General features: G+C 36.6%; 1 protein-coding gene across 3 annotated transcripts in view; it reads left to right on the top strand.

The window, feature by feature from the left end:
- Positions 1-21,703, top strand: part of RABGAP1L (RAB GTPase activating protein 1 like) — a 655,755-nt gene that overhangs the window by 118,800 nt on the left and 515,252 nt on the right. For all 3 annotated transcript variants that reach the window (XM_061185687.1, XM_061185686.1, XM_061185688.1), the window contains exon 11: positions 13,433-13,574. In XM_061185687.1, the coding sequence (XP_061041670.1) occupies positions 13,433-13,574 (142 nt within the window). The remainder of the gene's footprint in view (positions 1-13,432; positions 13,575-21,703) is intronic.

Here is a 21,703-nt window from a genome sequence, read left to right as displayed (position 1 = left end):
GACAATTTCAGAAGAGTAGTGGGGCAGAAGTTAGACTGCAGTTGATTGAGGCTTGAATGGGAGACAAAATGTCATAATTCACCTCTGCAACTGGGAACAAAAGAGAAGCTGGGTACAAATCCAAAGTATTAGGGTACACTTTATTTTATATACAACTTTTATATGCAAAGTTAGAATTTTAGAAAATTCAGTCTCTCTTTCTATTTTTCCTGGGTTTGGAAGTCAAACCCTCTGCTAGTGATTTTGCTGAATGAATACCCATCAAAATATGGAGTCAAGTGCTGAAAACCTTTTGTTGCCAACATTTAGAGGAATAGCATAGCAGATATTTTGAAAGTGAACTAATTTCTTTCTTCAGAAATAGTAAAGATATTATGTACAAACTGGCAACTAGTAGATAAAAAAGTTCACAGCTAATGCACAGCTTAGTGATTGTAGTCAGCAGTCTGGTGTGCCCTTTTTCCACGGATTCCTCAAGGGTGGATTCAGTCAACCATTAATCAGTCTGTGGATCAGTCCATGGATCAGTTCCTGGTTGGTTGAATCTGTGGATGCAGAACCTGCAGATACATAGGGCCAACTGTACTATGTCATTTTATATAAGGGACACAAGCATCCGTAGATTTTTGTGTCCATGGAGGGGTCCTGAATCCAATCTTTCCATAGATAGCAAGGAATGACTGTACTGTATTATAAATTTTAAAGTTGCTAATAGACTAGATCATAATTGTTCTCACCACAAAAAAGAAATGATAATGATGTGACATGATAGAGGTGTTAGCTAATGCTACAGTGGTAATCGTATTGCAGTATATAAATGTATCAACACGTTGTACACTTTACACAATGTTACATGTCAGTTATATCTCAATAAAAAAGAAATTATGCATCACTTGATATTTTCTTTTTTTAAAAATTTATTAATTCATGGGAGGACTTTCAAAACAGCTGAAAGCAAAATTAGAATTTTGGAAGGTTCTGCTGCTTCAAATTTTATGTGCTTATTATTCTGTCATTTCAAAGTGATTTTTTAAATGACAGTTTTGAAGTGCCCCAAAATAGAATTCATATTGAAGATACTCATAACTTTAAACTATAGTGACATCACCTGTTGCTACACTAATAAATTGCCAAAGAAGTAATTTGATGAATTATTATTTCTTCCTTTTCCTATTACTGAAAATAAATGCTGTGAGTCCCATCATAAGATGTTTATTGGCAGGATTCTTTGATAGGAAAGTTATAACCTTTGTAGTAGTGTTTTTGTTTTGTTTTATAATTTTTAAAATCATAGAATAATTTTATATTCTTCTGGTTGTATTTTGCCTAAAGAACGATAAGACATTTAGGTGTTACCACTTACTTTCAGATTTGCTTTGTATTGTACTATAGAGTGTATCTTACTATGAGACTACATCAAAGGAAATAAAATTGAATAAAGCAGTATTTCATTCTGGGTACTGAAATGAGAATAGGTCGGTTATTATAGGCCTTCATTGAAAACTTGAGGAGTTATTAGTTGATTGAAAAGGATTTATTCTGAAAAATTAGTATTTAAAGATTTGAAATGGTAAGCCAGAAAGGAGAGAATCCTTATGTACATATACTCTTTTGCAATGCATTTAAAAAGTAATATGCCAGTTGTTAAGAAAAGCAAGATGGCAAGCACAGTGACTTGGGATCCTTTCATTAAGTGTTAGCATTCCTTTCCCTTGTCTTTCATTTGTGGAGTTTAAGAAATTACACATTACTACATTACCAAGGCCACATTACCAAGTGGCCTATTAGTGAGGAATAAATGATCCTCGTATCTAAAGACTTTTAGTGTGTTGAAGATTTAATAAATAAAACAAAAGGCTTATCACCTGGAGAAAAATGTGACAAGGAAGAGCTACTTGGGTATAATGGGGAAGTAGCAACCTAATTGATATTTAATAATGAAATTTTGCTTATTTCATAGTCAGATATACTTACTTTAGGTCCACATAATATTCTTGTACTTAAGACTATGGTCTTACTCTTAAAATACTACTTGTTTGAAATTTTGAAATGAAATTATTTTCTATGGACAGAGGTACCTGCTTTTGTTCACAGTAATGGTGTGCAACATTTTTAGCTGTGTTGTTCTTCATAAAAATATTTTCTACTTTTTGCTTGTGCCAAAATGTAGTAAAAATTGGTAACAGCAGTTATGTTAGGCATGAAAGAGTAGAAGCATATGGAGATGGGAGCTTGGAAAATGCAGCACTTAACTTCATTGAACTCAGTTATCTTTTATTTTATAAATTAGGCATTTATGAATACTATAGAGTTTCAAGAAAAATAGGAGCAGATTTAGCTGCTTAGATGAAGTTAGTGTAAAATAGAGTTCAGTTGTCAAGGGGTCAGCTGAGTCAGCAGCATTGAAAACATGTAGGGGGTGGTTCTTGAATTCTTGCTTAATTTGGGGATGTGTGATAAACTACAAAGAACAATTTGAGGCAATTATAGAGAAAAAACAGTGTTATGAAGAAAGAAATGGTTATATAATATTCATTTTAAAGATACTCTTAAGAAATGTTGTTTACATTAGATTAGTTTAGGAAATCCAGAACATTTTGAGGCCAGCACAACATGTTTTAGTGTAGATTGACATTTCTTCAGATACAAAGCACATGTTGTAGAATTAGTAAGGTTTAAATAATTTAAATAATTTCTATTAGCATATCTGATTATCATGATGAACAAATTTTCTGAAAAAAGAATGTGTTGCTGCTTATTATGGAGATTTTTAAACTCTAATAATAATAAAAAATTAAGTTATGTTTAGTTATTGGAGCATCTGGCCTAAAAAGACATAGTGAAATTTACATTTGATTGAGAAGGAATCACATATTCCAGTGTAGATACGTAGTGTATGTGGGTTAATAGTATTCCTGAATTTTTTTTCATCTCTAAAATTCTATGCCATTTGAATTAGTGAATTATATAAACAGTTTTTAGCACAAATAATTCCATGACTGTTGTAGTCAAGTTAATTCAAAGTTAATTTATAATATCTATTGTAGTGGCACAGCAAGGATAAGATATTTAAAATACAACCTTACCCCAAAGGAACTTTGTGTCACCTCCTATTAATAAGGAAATATATAAAGATTACCATTTTACAAGGAGGGTTATGATAAATACTAGGTGAAAATAATGTACAGAATGCTGTGGGGTTTAGAAAAAGGAGGGACAATAGTAGTAGAATGACACAAAGTGGTGGTTAAAAGGAGTTCCTTTGAGGGTATATGTGAGTCGTTTTCTGTGATCACAGCAGAGAGGGAATATTGTAGGGGTGGAAAAAATTTCCCTTCTTCCCTTTTAGATTCTTTGGCTTATCTAATATTTAAATAAATATAAGACAGATTAACAGGAGGAAAATTTAATTATGTACATATGGGAGCATCATAAAGATATGAAGACACAAAAGGTTGCTGGTAATTGAAACTTATATACCATCCTGAGCCAAAGAAAGGGGAGGGATCTATGGATACAAAGGGGAGGAAGGCCATTCACAGGAAGGGAGAGGAGATGTTTGGAAAGCAAAGGTTGCCCTGTTATACAGATAAGTTTCTTAGGTAAAAAGGTATCTCTGGTAATAGCTCTCTTCCTTTGCTCTGTAAATTTAGGCAATTGAGGGAGAGGTAAAAGAGCTTTCCTGAATCTGCTAGGTTTTGATTGCCTTTAGCTCAAAATAGTAATCCTTATGCTTGTCACTGAACTCATGTTTGGCTGCTCGCCGGCCGCTCGCTGCTCGAAAGCCAATACTCGCTCGAAAGCCAATACTCGTTGTTTAGAAAGGAAAGGTTGCTTTATTCAGGAGGCCGGCAACCTGGGGAGAAGGCAGACTCATGTCCAAGAACCAATTCCTAAGATTCTGCTTGACCATGAAAGTTTTTTAAAGGGAGAAAGGGGAAGTTAATCGCATTTAATCATTTGGGGAGGGGATCAGAGTCTGTGTTATCTTCCACTGTGTCCAGACTTTCTTCTCATTGGTTGGTGGTGAGGTAACAGGGTGGTGTTCCAGGAATCTGGTGCTCTACCTGGGTGGGGGGGCCTTAGTTCCTGCAGAAGAACTCAAAGATATGTTGTTGTATATATTCCTTGAGGAGGAACCACGTCTCTGTCCCATGCTGCACTGTTGTTTCTTGACTGGTCCTCATTTCTTTCTGCATTCCCACCCTTCCCTAATTAGTAACTGTTTGAATCTTACCTTTGGTACTCAGGGAAGACCTGGGAGGCTGAATGAAGCTCATTTCCTACAAACAAGAAATGGGGAACACGGAAAGGATTTGTACCCTAGAGCAGCGGTCCCCAACCTTTTTGGCACCCAGGACCGGTTTCTTTGAAGACAATTTTTCCACGGACCGGGGTGGGGTTGGGTGATGGTTCAGGCGGTAATGAAAGCGATGGGGAGCGATGGGGAGCGGCAGAGGAAGCTTCGCTCACTCACCCACTGCTCACCTCCTGCTGTGCGGCCCGGCTCCTGACAGGCTGCGGACTAGTACGGGGATTGGAGACCCCTGCCCTAGAGCGCCCCACAGGGTCCTGCTTGGTTTCATGCTAATGTGGCATATTTTGGGGTGACAAATTCTGCTCCCCTGCAGTATATTTTAGCATGTAAGATACTGTCTGTGCTATCACTTTGTAGACTGTAAAGTGACACAAAAGGGTAACCCCAAATATTAATGATTTGATTCTGATAGTAGGCATGAGGCTAGTTCCCCATTCTGTCATTTGGTAGTTGTGTCCATGAGCTTCAACTTCTTCATGTGTAAAATGCAGGTAAAAATAATACCTACCATGTAGCGTTGTTTGCTCATTTACTTATTAATTAAATAAACATTTATTAAGTACCTGCTCTGACAGATTACTATTGTAGACATTGGGGATATAGTGGTAAATGCTGCAGATGAAGTCCCTGCTTCATGAAGCTTACATTCTATGTATGGAGGATACATGGAGGGGACAGACGGGCAGGCAAACAAATGGCAAGATAGCAGATAGTAACAGAGTGCTATGATGACTTGGTGGATATTGGGTGGTCAAGGAAGGCCTCTGTAAGAAAGTGTCATTTAAATGTCTGGGGTCTGAGTGACAAGAGGGGACTTACCACATGAAGATCCAGGGAAAAAGACCTTTCAAGGGATGAGCTTGGGTTGTTGCCAGGATTGAATGCTTGCTATCCTTATTGTTATTAACATAATTACTTGCCCAGAAAGATTTCTAGAAGAGCACTAGAATAGGATGTGGAAGCTACTTTTGCTTCTTAGTTATTCTGCATATTGTACCACAGGTTAGACATCTCATGCCTCAAAGTGTTATATCATTTAACAGCACAAAACAGTAACCAGAAGTAACACTTCCATAGCACTTACTATGTGCTGAGCACTGTTCCAAGTACTTTACCTGTGTTTTTTGTTTTTTTGTTTTTTTTGCGTCTGCTAGGAATAAAATTTACCTTCAGAAAAGAGAAGTCTCATGAAACAGGAGAGAAGGGTGTTAGGGTGGAAGAAATTTTCCTCTACTCTTTTAGGTTCTTCTGGCTGGCCTAAGAATTACATTGACATGAGATAGATTAACAGGAGAAAATCAAACAAAATTTTAGTAACACGTATACATGGTAGAGACCCAGGAAAACTGAGTAATTCTCCAAAATGGCTGAAGCCCTTCCTTCAATACCATCTTCAGTTGAAGACAAAAGAGGATGCTGGGGGTAGTGTTTTGGAACTTCAAAGGGAAAAAAGGCAGTTCGCATGGAGATGGAAAAGCAAATATTTGGTAAAGAGATGTTTGCTGGGCCATGCAGAGACAGTGGGACACAGAATGGACTGTGACCTCTAGGCCCTGCTGAGTTTCCCCCTTCACACCTATAGGCCGTATCCTTTGCAGACATCTCTTACTGCAGCTCTGTTCCACGAACAGGCCCTCTATCTAAATTTAGGCAGTTAGGGGGAAGGTCAAAGATTTTTCCTGAGTCTTTTTGGCCTTGATTTGTTCCATCTCTAAATAATTTGCATGCCAAAGAGACATTTTGGGGTGGCAAATTTTGCTCCCCTACGAGGGGAAGTTATAGAGAAATGAGAGGCAGAGTCATAATGTCCAAGAGACCTAAAGTAAGACTGGAGGTCAAGTGTTAAGGGGGAGGAGAAGCTTCTCTCTTGACAAGTCTGTTCTCCAAAGGCCATCATTCTGTTTTGTGTTTTCAGTCAAGAGATAGTTTAGAGGGAGGAGGATGGTCTGAAGAAAAGGGTAGGTTTTAGGGAATGACAAAAGTTCATCACAGTCTCATCTGCTCTCAGAAACTCCTGTGGCTTGGCACTTAATAGCGGAAAGTGAGCCACCTCTTCTTTCCTCTCTAGGAGAGCATGAGCCAGGCTGGAAGTAGAAGTAGCTGCCCTTTCTTAGATCTTTTTTCCTAGCACAGGCCTCATTTAGGCTTTTTATGGGCTCTGGGCTAAATATAGGTTTAATGTTAAAATAACTTTTTTTTTGTCCTCCTCCCAAATCTCTTCTTTGCTTTCAGGTGCCTTAACATTCCTTTCAGTTGGAGGCAAAGTCTTTTATCAGTTATTAGAGTTAAAAAGCATAAAAGGAAAATTCCCTTTTGAAGATGCATGTTGATTTGAACCTATTTAAATCAAAGTATAATCAGTTGGAATGGATAAATTGGGAATTTGGGATTAGCAGATACACACTACTATATAAATTAGATAAAAACAAGGACCTACTGTATAGCACAGGGAACTATATTCAATATCTTGTAATAACGTATAATGGAAAGAAATCTGGAAAAGAATATATATATATACATACACACACATGCATATAAAACTGAATCACTTTGCTGTATACCTGAAACATTGTAAATCAACTATACTTCAATTGAAAAAAAAGTATAATCAGTAAATTACCAAGAGTAACTATGTGAGGTGAAGGATGTTATTGTGGTAGTTATTTTGCAATACATATTGATATAGTGTATCAGATCATTATGCTGTACACCTTAAACTTGGTGCATTTTTTCTAAGTTGTCCAATTAATATGCATAGGGCCATTTGCAGTATTTATTTATTATCCATTTGATGTCATGGGGTCTGTAGTGATATCCACTCTTTTGTTCCTGGTACTGGTAATTTGTATCTTCTTTCTTTTTCACTTTGTGAATTTAGCTAGAGGTTTATCAATTTATTGGTCTTTGTAAAGAACTACCTTTTGGTTTCATTGATTTTTAATTTTTTCTGCCCCCGGTTTTATTGATTTGTGCTGTTATCTTTATTTTCTCACTTCTGCTAGTTTTAGATTATTTTGCACTTCTTTTCCGAGTTTCTTAAGGTGGAAGTTTAGGTTATTGATTTTTGGATGCCTCACTTGAAATACTTATAAACATTTATAGCTCTAAATCTCCCTATGTACACTGTTTAGATGTATCCCACTAATTTTGATTTATTGTATTTTCATTTTTGTTCAGTTCAAAATATTTTCTAATATGAGCCTTCCTCTTTGGCTTAGATCCATGGAGTATTTAGAAGTGTGTTATTTTATTCCCAAGTATTTGGGGATTTTTCAGATGTATTTCTGTTGTTGATTTCCAGTTTACTTGTATCACGGTCACTGAACATATTATTTCACATTTAAAAATTTTCTTAAAGTTTGTTTTATAATCCAGGAAATGGTTTGTTTTGGTGAATGTTTCATGTGCATTTGAAAAGAATGTGTACCCTGCTGTTATTCGGTGGAGTGGTATATAAATATCAGATCCTGCTGTTGATGGTGTTCAGTTCTTCTATAACATTGCTGAATTTTTGTAAACTTCTTTTCATTACTGTGAGAGGAATGTTGACGTCTCCAATTATAAATGTGAATTGGTCCATCTCCTTTCATTTCTATGAATTTTTTGCTTCATATATTTGAGAGCCTGTTGTTAGGTGCATACACTTACAAGATTCTTATGTGTTCTTGTTGGATTGATCCTTTTAACATGGTGCAGTGTCCTTCTTTATACGTAGTGATTTTTTTTTCTTGCTTGGTAGTCTGCTTTGTCTTTTATTAATATAGTCTCTACAGCTTTCTTTTGATTAGTGTTTTTGTGGTATGTCTTCTAAGCTCTTCAACTTGCCTATGCCACTATATTTAAGGTGGGTTTTTTTGTAGACAGAAAATAATTGTCTTTTTTTAAACATCTGAGAATTTTGTTTTTTAATTGTTTAGGCAGTTTATATTTAACATAAATATTGATATGTTTAAGTTTACCATTTTATTATTTGTTTCCTACTTGTTTCTTATTTTATATTTCTTTATTTCTCCTTTGCTGTCATCTTTTGGATTATTTGAACAGTTAGTATTTCATTTTTATTATATTTCTTTATATAATTATTTTAATGGTTGCTCTAGGGATTGAGGTCTTTGTTTCTTTTTTTTTTTTTTTAATAAATTTATTTATTTTATTTTATTTTTGGCTGCGTTGGGTCTTCGTTGCTGTGCGCAGGCTTTCTCTAGTTGTGGTGAGCGGGGGCTACTCTTCGTTGCGGTGCACGAGCTTCTCCTCGCGGTGGCTTCTCTTGTTGTGGAGCACGGGCTCTAGGCACACGGGCTTCAGTACTTGTGGCTCATGGGCTCTACAGCTCAGGCTCAGTAGTTGTGGCACACAGGCTTAGTTGCTTCGCGGCATGTGGGATCTTCCCGGACCAGGGCTCGAACCTGTGTCCCCTGCATTGGCAGGCGGATTCTTAACCACTGCGCCACCAGGGAAGCCCTTTGTTTCTTAAATATAGCAGAAATGCAATAAAAATTTGGTTGGTTTAAACGTAACCACTTAACTTTTCATGGCTGTCTTCTTTTTTTTTCTATGTTTAATGTAGTAGACAGTTTTACATTTTATTATCTGCTAAATGATTTGAAAATGCACCCGAAATTTGATTTATGGTTCAAAAGTAATTCTTGAAAACAGTGAATAATTAAAGTAGTTTTATTTTTATAATTTAAATGGATTACAGTACAGGTAGATATTAGAGATATTATTTCTCTGTCTATGCCTATATTATTCTTTTTTTTTTGATTTTTAGAATTTTATTTATTTTTTTATACAGCAGGTACTCATTAGTTATCCATTTTATACACATCAGTGTATACATGTCAATCCTAATCGCCCAATTCATCACACCACCACCCCCCCCCACCCCTGCCACTTTCCCCCCTTGGTGTCCATACGTTTGTTCTCTACATCTGTGTCTCTATTTCTGCCCTGCAGACTGGTTCATCTATACCATTTTTCTAGATTCCACATACATGCATTAATATACGATATTTGTTTTTCTCTTTCTGACTTACTTCACTCTGTATGACAGTCTCTAGATGCATCCACGTCTCTACAAATGACCCAATTTCATTCCATTTTATGGCTGAGTCATATTCCATTGTATATATGTACCACATCTTCTTTATCCATTTGTATGTTGATGGGCATTTAGGTTGCTTCCATGTCTTGGCTATTGTAAATAGTGCTGCAGTGAACATTGGGGTGCATGTGTCCTTTTGAATTATGGTTTTCTCTGGGTATATGCCCAGTAGTTGGATTGCTGGGTCGTGTGGTAGTTCTATTTTTAGTTTTTTAAGGAACCTCCATACTGTTCTCCATAGTGGCTGTATCAATTTACATTCCCACCAACAGTGCAAGAGGGTTCCCTTTTCTCCACACCCTCTCCAGCATTTGTTGTTTGTAGATTTTCTGATGATGCCCATTCTAACTGGTGTGAGGTGATACCTCATTGTAGTTTTGATTTGCATTTCTCTAATAATTAGTGATGTTGAGCAGCTTTTCATGTGCTTCTTGGCCATCTGTATGTCTTCTTTGGAGAAATGTCTATTTAGGTCTTCTGCCCATTTTTGGATTGGGTTGTTTGTTTTTTTTAACATTGAGCTGCATGAGCTGTTTATATATTTTGGAGATTAATCCATTTATTATTTCCATTACTCTAGGAGGTGGATCAAAAAAGATCTTGCTGTGATTTATGTTTTCCTCTAAGAGTTTTATAGTGTCTGGTCTTACATTTAGGTCTGTAATGCATTTTGAGTTTATTTTTGTGTATGGTGTTAGGGAGTGTTCTAATTTCATTCTTTTCCATGTAGCTGTCCAGTTTTCCCAGCACCACTTACTGAAGAGGCTGTCTTTTCTCCATTGTATGTCCTTGCCTCCTTTGTCATAGATTAGTTGACCATAGGTGCGTGGGTTTATCTCTGGGCTTTCTATCCTGTTCCATTGATCTATGTTTCTGTTTTTGTGCCAGTACCATATTGTCTTGATTACTGTGGCTTTGTAGTATAGTCTGAAGTCAGGGAGTCTGATTCCTCCAGCTCCGTTTTTTTCCCCTCAAGACTGCTTTGGCTGTTCGGGGTCTTTTGTGTCTTCATACAAATTTTAAGATTTTTTGTTCTAGTTCTGTAAAAAATGCCATTGGTAACTTGATAGGGATTGCATTGAATCTGTAGATTGCTTTGGGTAGTATAGTCATTTTCACAATATTGATTCTTCCAATCCAAGAACATGGTGTATCTCTCTATCTGTTGGTATCATCTTTAATTTCTTTCATCAGTGTCTTATAATTTTCTGCATACAGGTCTTTTGTCTCCCTAGGTAGGTTTATTCCTAGGTATTTTATTCTTTTTGTTGCAATGGTAAATGGGAGTGTTTCCTTAATTTCTCTTTCAGATTTTTCATCAATGGTGTATAGGAATGCAAGATATTTCTGTGCATTAATTTTGTATCCTGCAACTTTACCAAATTCATTGATTAGCTCTAGTAGTTTTCTGATGGCATCCTTAGGATTCTCTATGTATAGTATCATGTCATCTGCAAACAGTGACAGCTTTACTTCTTCTTTTCTGATTTGGATTCCTTTTATTTCTTTTTCTTCTCTGATTGCCGTGGCTAGGACTTTCAAAACTATGTTGAGTAATAGTGGCGAGAGTGGACATCCTTGTCTTGTTCCTGATCTTAGAGGAAATGGTTTCAGTTTTTCACCATTGAGAGTGATGCTTGCTGTGGGTTTGTAATATATGGCCTTTATTATGTTGAGGTAGGTTCCCTCTATGCCCACTTTCTGGAGAGTTTTTATCATAAATGGGTGTTGAATTTTGTCAAAAGCTTTTTCTGCATCTATTGAGATGATCATATGGTTTTTATTCTTCAGTTTGTTAATATGGTGTAACACATTGATTGATTTGCATATATTGAAGAATCCTTGCATCCCTGGGATAAATCCCACTGGATCATGGTGTATGATCCTTTTAATGTGTTGTTGGATTCTGTTTGCTACTATTTTGTTGAGGATTTTTGCATCTATATTCATGCGTGATATTGATCTGTGATTTTCTTTTTTTGTAGTATCTTTGTCTGGTTTTGGTATCAGGGTGATGGTGGCCTCATAGAATGAGTTTGGGAGTGTTCCTTTCTCTGCAATTGTTTGGAAGAGTTTGAGAAGGATGGGTGTTAGCTCTTCTCTAAATGTTTGATAGAATTCACCTGTGAAGCCATCTGATCCTGGACTTTTGTTTGTTGGAAGATTTTTAATCACAGTTTCAATTTCATTACTTGTGATTGGTCTGTTCATATTTTCTGTTTTTTCCTGGTTCAGTCTTGGAAGGTTATACCTTTCTAAGAATTTGTCCATTTTTTCCAGCTTGTCCATTTTATTGGCATAGAGTTGCTTGTGGTAGTCTCTTAGGATGCTTTGTATTTCTGCGGTGTCTGTTGTAACTTCTCCATTATCATTTCTAATTTTATTGATTTGAGTCCTCTCCCTCTTTTTCTTGATGAGTCTAGCTAATGGTTCATCAATTTTGTTTATCTTGTCAAAGAACCAGCTTTTAGTTTTATTGATCTTTGCTATTGTTTTCTTTGTTTCTATTTCATTTATTTCTGCTCTGATCTTTATGATTTCTTTCCTTCTGCTAACTTTGGGTTTTGTTTGTCTTCTTTCTCTAGTTCCTTTACGTGTAAAGTTAGATTTATATTATTCTTATTTTGTTTAGAGTCTAGTATGGTGGTATAAACATTGAAATAATAATAATAGTAGTAAAAATTTGTTCCAGGCACCTTGGTTTATGTTCAAAGTATTGTTATATTTAATCTTCTTAATAATTTTAAGGTGGTTTATTTCCATTTTATTGATATAGATACTGTGACTCAGCAAAGTTAAGTGTTTTGTCCAAGAGCACATTCTTATTAGTAGTGAAATTTGAGTTCAGATTCAGATCTATTTGACTCTAAAATTCATGTTTTACCATTAGTCTAGTCATTCATTCCACTGATATTTGTTGAGTACCTTCTGTGTGTCAGATACCATATTATTTCTGATTGAAAGTCAACATAATCCTTGCGCATACGATGCTTCCTCTCTTCTGGATGAGATAACCATTAAACAAATAAATATAATAATAAGAAATATGTGTAGTTATAATGTAGTAAGTTCAGTGAAGGAGAAGGACAAGGTATGCTGGGAATCAAAAACATGGAAACTTAGTTTAGATTCTTTGTAAAGTGACATTAGGAGGTAAGGATCCAGGATTGATGGGAGTTAGCAAAGAGTAGGAGGAAAAGCTGTATTGGCAGAGAGAAAAGGATGTCCCAAGACCTTGAGTGGGAAAAGAATTTAAAGTTCCCAGAGCTGAAACAAGGCCAGAGTGGCTGAAATGTAGTAACAGTCTTTGGGTGTGAGATGAGGCTTGAGAGAGAGGCAAGGTCCAATTTGTCTAGGGCTTTGTAGGCCGTGCTAGGTTGGTTAATTGTCTGTTGCCTTAATTTTTCCTCCTTAACCAAAGGCCATTTAGAATATAAACCATTTTTAAGGTGAAAAGTATCTACTTCCATGAATTAGCTGATGGATATAGCTGGTATCTCTTTACCTCAGAGCAAGGTAATCAGTCCTGAGAATCCAGCATCACTTGCTTATCTGTCTGCCCTGGAATCTGTGGTGTCTCAGGTTTTTCTGATAAATGAAATTGAGTTTTCTCAAAATGGTTAGTAGGTTTTATTGTATTGGTTAAAATAATACTAAAAGAACCATACATTTAGAATATTATGGGAAGAACAATATACTTTAAAATTTTTTCTCAACTTCAGACATGCTGTAGCTCAAACATGACATGCTGCTCTTCATTTTAGCTCTTTTTAATGACCACTGAAAGATACTGTCTTTCAATGTTTTCTTCAAATTCCCTTTTTTAAAAAAAAATATTTGCTTATTTGGCTGCGCTGGGTCTTAGTTGCAGCATATGGGATCTAGTTCCCTAACCGGGGATTGAACCTGGGCCCCTTCCATTGGGAGCGTGGACTCTTAACCACTGGACCACCAGGGAAGTCCCTCCTTCAAATTTCTAATGTTGAAACATGTGTTTATATCTTTCTCAGTCTGAGGGAAAAGGCCATACCAATGCTGGAGATGCAATATATGAGGTGGTGAGTCTACAGCGAGAGTCTGAGAAGGAGGAACCAATCACTCCTATTAGTGGAGGGGGCCCATTGTCACCCCAGGAGGATGAAGCAGAAGAGGGTAAGAAGTGAAATTTATTCAGTTCCCTCTCTTTACATAGCTGCTTTACTTATAATCCTCAATGATGTGTGTGTGTGTGTGTGTGTGTGCACGCACGTGCGCGCGCACGTGCCTATGGGAGGGATAGAGCGAGGAGTGGTGATTCTCTGTAGTTTCTGCTACTCTTAGACTAGATTCTACTAGATGCAGAAGAGAATTTGGTCTGTTTGGTTCCTTGGTTGAATACTCCCCAGTCCCACTTATGCAACTATTTAAATTTGACAGCCTAACTTTGCTGTCTTGCTCCCTATTTTAAGTACTTTTGAAGTGTTTAATGAGAAATTTCAAATTCTCTCAAGTGTTTTTAGAATTTCAGTGATATGTCATGTCCTACTCCTCATTTGACATTATTCAGTTCTGACTTGTTTTTTGTTGTTGCCTTTTCAGTTACCATTCACTTTTTTGAAATACTAGCTGGTATCTGCTCTGTTTACTACTTGAATGCTGCTGAGAGATGCTAACCAACCTCACGAGAGTCACACTTCATTTGGCTCTGTGCTCAGTACTTTTTATAGAAATTAGAGCTAAATGACAGATCTTTACTTTTAACCTTTATATTATCTGCTTACAGGGTAGGGTTTATTAAAAGAAAATTTCTTAATTTATGTTATCTTTGAAAAGGGTATTTTAGAATTCTCAGTCTTTCTGTCTATGAAACCATTCCTTTCTTTGATTGCCATAAAAATAAGTTATCTTTAGCTAATATTTGTTGAGTGCTTAGTATGCTAGACATTATTCTGAGTGTCTTCATTTAAAAAATTTATGAAGGTATAAATTACATACAATAGAATGTACATGTTTTAAGTGTTTGGTTCATCAAATTTTGACAAATAGATATACATCTGTATAACTACCACAAGAATCATGATATAAAACATTTCCATTAACCACCCCTCCCTCCACCCTCCCGCCTGGCCAAATTTCCCTCATGCCCCTTTACAGTCCATCTTTTCCCCTCACTTGTGGTCTTTGTCAATCACTGATCTGTGTTCTGTCACCATGTTTTGCCTTTTCTACAATTTCATATAAAATGAATCATATAGTACAGACTTTTGTATTGATATATAGCATCTTTCACATAGCGTAATACTTTTGAGATTTATATATGTTGTATCAATAGGTGGTTCCTTTTTATTGTTAGTAGTAATCTGTTGTAAAGATATGCCACGATTTGTTTATCTATCAATTCACCAGTTAATGGACCTTTTAGTTGTTTTTAGCTATTGGCTATTAGGAATAGAGCTGCTATGAACATTTGAGTATGAGTCTTTGGTGAATATGTGCTTTCATTTCTCTTGGGTAAACACCTAGGAGTGGAATGGCTATGTCTTACAGTAAGTGTATGTTGATAACTTTGTAGGAAACAACTGAGATGTTTTTCAAAGTAGCTGTGCCATTTTCCTTCCTGATGAGTCAGTTGCTTTGTATCCTTATCAACATTCGGCACTGTCAGTTTTTAAAATTTTAGCCATTCTAGAGGGTGTATAATCGTATCTTGTGATATTAAGTTGAATTTTCTCTAATGACTAATGCTGTCGTGCATCTTTTTCTATGGTATTTGCCATCTGTTTATCTTCTTGGTCAAGACTCTATTCAAATCTGTTTCCCATTTTAAAATTGGGTTATTTGTCTCCTTGTTGATTTTTAAGATTTCTTTGTATACGTTGGCAAAGGTCCTTTATCGGATATGTTTTGCAAATATTTTCTCCCTCTCTGTAGTTTGCCTTTTCATTTTCTGAACAATATCTTTTTTTTTTTTAACATTTCTATTGGAGTATAATTGCTTTACAATGGTGTGTTAATTTCTGCTTTATAACAAAGTGAATCAGCTATGCATATACATATATCCCCATATCCCCTCCCTCTTGTGCCTCCCTCCCACCCTCCCGATCCCACCCCTCTAGGTGGTCACAAAGTACCGAGCTGATCTCCCGGTGCTATGCGGCTGCTTCCCACTAGCTATCTATTTTACATTTGGTAGTATATGTAAGTCCATGCCACTGTCTCACTTCGTCCCAGCTTACCCTTCCCGCTCCCTGTGTCCTCAAGTCCATTCTCTACGTCTGCGTCTTTATTCCCGTCCTGCCCCTAGGTTCTTCATAACCACTTTTTTTTTTTTTTTTTGGGTTCCATATATATGTGTTAGCATATGGTATTTGTTTTTCTCTTTCTGACTTACTTCACTCTGTATGACAGACTCTAGGTCCATCCACCTCACTCCCAGCAATCCCACTACTGGGCATATATCCTGAGAAAACCATAATTCAAAAAGAGTCATGTACCATAATGTTCACTGAAGCTCTATTTACAATAGCCAGGACATGGAAGCAACCTAAGTGTCCATCGACAGATGAATGGGTAAAGAAGATGTGGCACATATATACAATGGAATATTACTCAGCCATAAAAAGAAATGAACATTGTCTTTTGAGAAACAAAAGTTTAATTTTTGTGAAGTCTAATTTGTCATTTTTTTTTGGCTGTGCTGTGCAGCTTGAGAGATCTTAGTTCCCTGACCCGGGATCGAACCTGGGCCCCCTGCAATGGAAGCATGGAGTCCTAACCACTGGACCGCCAGGGAATTCCCTGTCAGTTTTTTTCCTTAATGATTTGTCTGTGATCTATTTAAATTTTTACATGTGGTTGGAAGTAATTTTTTTTTTTGACTTAAAAATTTATTATCTCATGGTTTCTGTGGGTCAGGAATTAGGCTTGTCTGGTCAATTCTGGCTAAGAGTTTCTTAGGAAGAGTCAGATATTATCTGGGGGATATAGTTATCCGAAGACTTCATTGGGTGGGATTGAAAGCTTGGAGGAGCTTCCAAGGGGCTGATTCACATGGCTGCCAAAATGATGCTGGCGGTTGGCAAGAAACTTCACTTCCTCTCCACATAGGCCTCCCCATGGTTCTGGTTGGGTATCCTTATGGTATAATGGTTAGCTTTCCCCAGATGGCAATCCCCAAAACCAAGGTGGAAGTTGCAATGCCTTTTATGTCCTAGCCTTGGAGTCACAGAACATCACTTCCTTAGTATTCTAGTGATCACAGAGTTCAGCCCTCACTTCCATTATGTGACTCCATTATATTTTATATGACTTCGGGAACACTGTTGTCATCTCTATCCCAGCCAACGTGAAGAGGAAAAGACCAGAGATCACATGAAGGAGAATTTTGGGCCAGACGTAGAAGCTGTGCACATTCTTTTCTGCTAAACAAGAACCACAGGGGTGGTTGGGGAATATAATTGAGCCGTGTGCTCAGGAAGAAGAATAAATAGGTGTGACAAGTATCTACCAGAAAGTTACTTGAACACAAGATTTCAGGTAATGTCTTGCAAAAATGCCATTTCCTTTAGAAATGAAAAAGTATATGGAGCTAGAATTGGGAAAGAAGAAAAATAATAGAATGACTCAGCCCTACTCAGTAAAAATATATTATACAATTTAGTATCACATAATTATGCCTTTTATTCTAATTTAGTAAATAAAAATTCCTCACTTCTATCCACTAACTTAAAAGAAGGATAACTAACTAAAATGGATTAAATATCTGCTTTGTGTATATAATGTATTTGATATTTAATAGACCTAGTTTCATATTTTAATCACATTAGTCCTGAGAAATGACTATTATCATCTTTATATTACATGTGAGGAAATAGACTAAAAAAATTTTAAGTAAATTATTCGCGGTCATAGGGCTAAAAAAGTATAATCTACAGAATTCAAACCTATGGCAGTCTTACCCTAAAGTGCATGAATTTTCATGACACACAAAATCAAAGTACAGGCATACCTTGGAGGTATTGTGGGTTGTGTTCCAGACCACTGCAATAAAGCAAATATCATAATAAAGTGAGCCACATGAAATTTTGGTTTCCCAGTGCATATAAAAGTTATGTTTACACTACACTGTAGTCTATTAAGTGTGCAATAGCATTATAGCTAAAAACAGTATACATACCTTAATTAAAAAATACTTTTTTGCTAAAAAATGCTAACCATCATCTGAGCCTTCAGCAAGTTGTAATCTTTTTGCAATAGTAACATCAAATCATTGATCACAGATCACCATAACAAATGTAATAATAATGGAAAAGTTTGAAATATTGTGAGAATTACCAAAATGTGACCCAGGGACTTGAAGTGAGCAAATGCTATTGGAAAAATGCTGCCGATAGACTTGCTGGACCCAGGATTGCCGCTAACCTTCAATTTGTAAAGTTCACAATGTGTGCCAAGAGCAGTAAAGCAAAGACCAATAAAATGAGGCATGCCTGTATTTTTCTTTAAACCACTGAATTGTAACTCCGCTTCTAATTGCTTAAAAGGTAGTATTTTTAGTATTCCCTTTACAGACAAGATATTGTAGATCTTACATTTTCTAGATCATATTTTACATCTGTCTAAAATCATGAACTTTGGATAGAAGGATGTAATGCAATATAATATGAAAATATAACATGAGACCTATTTTCCAAATAGCATTGTTTTATGTGAAAGCATTTTGAAGAGTGATTTCAAGCATGCAGACAAACTGGTGCATTAAAAAGAAAAAGAACTTTAGATATAGAATATTTTAAATACGTCAGCTAGAAGCCACACATACTTCTTTAAATGATAGGTTGTAGAAAATCTATTGGAAGCCAAAATATTCTCTTCAAAAGAAGTCTTTCAGACACAGAAGCACACCGTTAGTTTATTTACCATACATTTTGTCTGACATATTACTCAGTGCCATTCAAGTCTTGGAAAGGTATTTTTTGATCCAGTGAAAATTATTTTAGGGTTGATGAGATTTGAAAGTTGTATAGATGTGTACTTTAAGGGAAGAACCATTTACTTATGGAAAGTAACATTACTAGAAAATGGATACATATAGAAGTAAATGGCAAACCAAATGATCCCAGTGTTGGTTTGTTATTAATCAGCAAAATATTTAGAAACATTCATTGCCAGGATCTTAAAATCATGTAGGAAGTATTGGATAGGCCATCATTTTCCAGTCTTGGCAGAGAGCTAAATTGGGCTCAAGCTTCATTTCTTTTTTTTTTTTAATAGATCTTTATTGGAGTATAATTGCTTCACAATACCATGTTAGTTTCTGTTGCACAACAAAGCGAATCAGCCATACGCATACACGTGTCCCCATACCCCCTCCCTCTTAAGCCTCCCTCCCACCCCTCCAGGTGGTCACAAAGCACCAAGCCCATCTCCCTGTGCTATGCTGTCAAGCTTCATTTCTGACATAGCCATTTTGACAAAGTTCTTTTGACACAGTTGTGTCAAAATGACTACCTCAAAATGTACGGAATGAGGGGTAAAAGAGATTTGAGAATATTCCTGAGGTTAAAGCAGTGAGGCTTGTAACTCAGTTGGATGTCATGGGCAGCAGAAGAGAAGGGAGGAGAAAGAATCATAGATTCAATCTAGGTTTGTAGCTGAGGTGACTGGATGATGTGGATGCCAACAAATGGGATAGGGAACCCCTGGGAAGAGTCGCTTTGAGGGTGGGGGTAAGATTCATTCAGTTTCAGACACTGATGAATTTGAACTCACTCTGGAACATTAAAGTGGAGCTACTTTTCAGTTATTAGAAATAGTCTTAAATTGTGAGAGAAGTTTTACAACTGGAGATAAAGGTTTGAGAGTCATCAGTGTGAAGCAGTGATAATGGCTGAAATTTCCTTGGGAGAAATGTGGGGGGGGGGTTCAGAAGTAGAGTTTAAGAGATCCTTTAAGTGCAGCTAAAGGACTTATCTGCAGAAAAATGATCAGAACAATATGAGGAGAGCTAAGACAATGTAGTAATAGACTAAGGAGCTGAGATTCAGAAGGAAGGAGTGATGTGCAGTATTGACAAATGGAACAAGAGTTTCAGTATGATAAGGACCAAAAATTAATTGGATTTGGTAAATTTGAGAGATTACTGAACCCCTCTGAGGGTAATTTTCGTAAAGTTGGGAAGGAAGCCTTATTGTAGTGGATTGAGGATTGACTACAGGTGAGGAAGGGGAGAAGTTTGAATAGTGTTCAAACTATTCTTTCAAGAAGGTTGATGGAGAAGACGAGAAAAGAGATTGGAGTAAAAACATTGGGTTGCATCTGGCCAACAAAGGGCATTTTTAGGGTGTAAGAGATTGGAGCTCATCTGTAGTAGGAAAGGGAGAGCTAAAAATAGTTACCCACCCAACACTTAACCATGCAGTTCCCTGACGTGCTTCTGTGTCTTTGCAAATGCTATTTACTCTGCTTAGAGGCTTTTTCTACTTAAGGTCACCTGAGTAAGCTCTTCAACAAAGGCATGTTAACAGTCAAAAGAAAATAGTGATTTTAGCATACTGGCAATTTCCGTACTTAGAAATGTTTAAAAATATTTTCTATGACATTTTTTAGTAGGTTGCTCAGGCAAATTACATTTAAAATGTATTTAGTGCAGAATGGCTTGGGTGAGGAGCTTGGCAAATCTGCTCATCAAAAAGCAATCATAAATGTCAATAAAATTGTCAGAAAACAGCCAGTTAAGGTCTTGAGAAAGTGATCAAATTATATAAAAAATTGAGAAGCATTTATTTAAGTGGTTTTATTTAAAAACCACTGAACCTTGGGTGAGAACAGTCTGTGGTGTTTTAGTGCTTGAGGCTGCTCCCATTCTGCTCATTCCCACCACTGGCTTATTATCGTGGTGGTTTTGCTAGGGTGGGGAAAGCTGTGAAAACTAGTAGCTTTGTTTTCACCCCTGGAAGGGACTCACTTGATTTGGAGCAAATGTAGAAAAACCCCATATTTCTAGAACGTTGTTGGAAACAATAGTGATTTTTTTATGGCAAAAGAATGGGAAGACCAATGTTTTAAGTAGCATGAGGTTGTAATTCTGGTTGGGGAAAGCCACAGATTGACCAGAATTTTAATAAGGAGATTTAAGGAATGAATGGACCTCATTAGATTCTACATATCACTGGTGGTCTGGGAGGCTGTGTACACATGCAAGGCTGTGCACACACTCAGAAAGACCAGAGGGGTTCCTAGCTAGTCACAGATCCATGCTGGACGTGAGGCCTTGCATGTGTACGATGGTTTTGCTTCTCTCTTTTCTATTCTACGGAGGGGATGTGTTCCAGGTGGAGTAAATGGGTGAAGGCTGATTCTCCCACAACCAAGCCTTTAGTCTTCCCCTGTCAGCAGGTGGCAACTCCTAGGCTCCAAATCTTAGAATCCAGAATCTGACCTCTCTCTGGCCCTGTCATTTCTTGTACTGGGTTATTGCAGTACCTCCTAACGGGTCTGCTGCCTTCCATCCTTGTCCACAACCCCTTAGTCTGTGTTCCATATCACCATAGTCATCCTTTTGAAATCTGTCAGATCACATTTCTTCTCTTCTAAAAATCCTCCGTTGGCTTTTCATTTCACTTTCCAAAGTTCTTCACCATAGTTTACAAGGCTGTTTGTGATTTTGCTCTCTGCTTTTAACCTTTCTGACCTCATTTCCTGTCACTTTCTGCCCCACAAATTCCACCCTTGTCCTTTGCTATTCTTCAAACACACCAGGTGTACTCTGCCTCTGAGCTGTTGCACTGGCTGTACCCTCTGGCTGGAACTCCTTCCTAGATTGCCACATGGGTCTCTCCTTCCTCTCCTTCTAATCTTTCCTCAAATGCCACCTTCTCAATGAGATTCAGTAAACAATATGAAAAATAATAAATGAAGGAATAAATAATAAGTAAATATAAATATATTTATTATAATAAAATTATAGTAATAAATGAATAAATATTTTTCCTTTTACATTGCTTCAAAATGATTTCATACTGAGAAAGACTAGAAAAAAAGAGGTAACATTTATGGAATTGCAATTGAAAATATGAAAAACATACATAAAAATTTCAATTTCTCATTCTTATATATGGTCTGAATAAGAGCAAGTCATCAGATTTCTGTTTTTCCCTAAAAGTTTTTCACTTCTGTTCTTAACAGTTTTTCACTGTTTGAGATGTCACCTTGTCTTTTGAAAATCTATTAGCCATCACCTGTATTAAAAAAGCTACAGAAATCACAGAGTAGGAAGTAATAGTTTCTTTTCTTTTATAGAT

The sequence above is a fragment of the Eubalaena glacialis genome, chromosome 3 (assembly GCF_028564815.1).
Source record: "Eubalaena glacialis isolate mEubGla1 chromosome 3, mEubGla1.1.hap2.+ XY, whole genome shotgun sequence".
NCBI classification, from domain to species: Eukaryota; Metazoa; Chordata; class Mammalia; order Artiodactyla; family Balaenidae; genus Eubalaena; species Eubalaena glacialis.
Note: the sequence above shows the minus strand (reverse complement) of the source record. Positions and strands in the feature narration are given on the sequence as shown.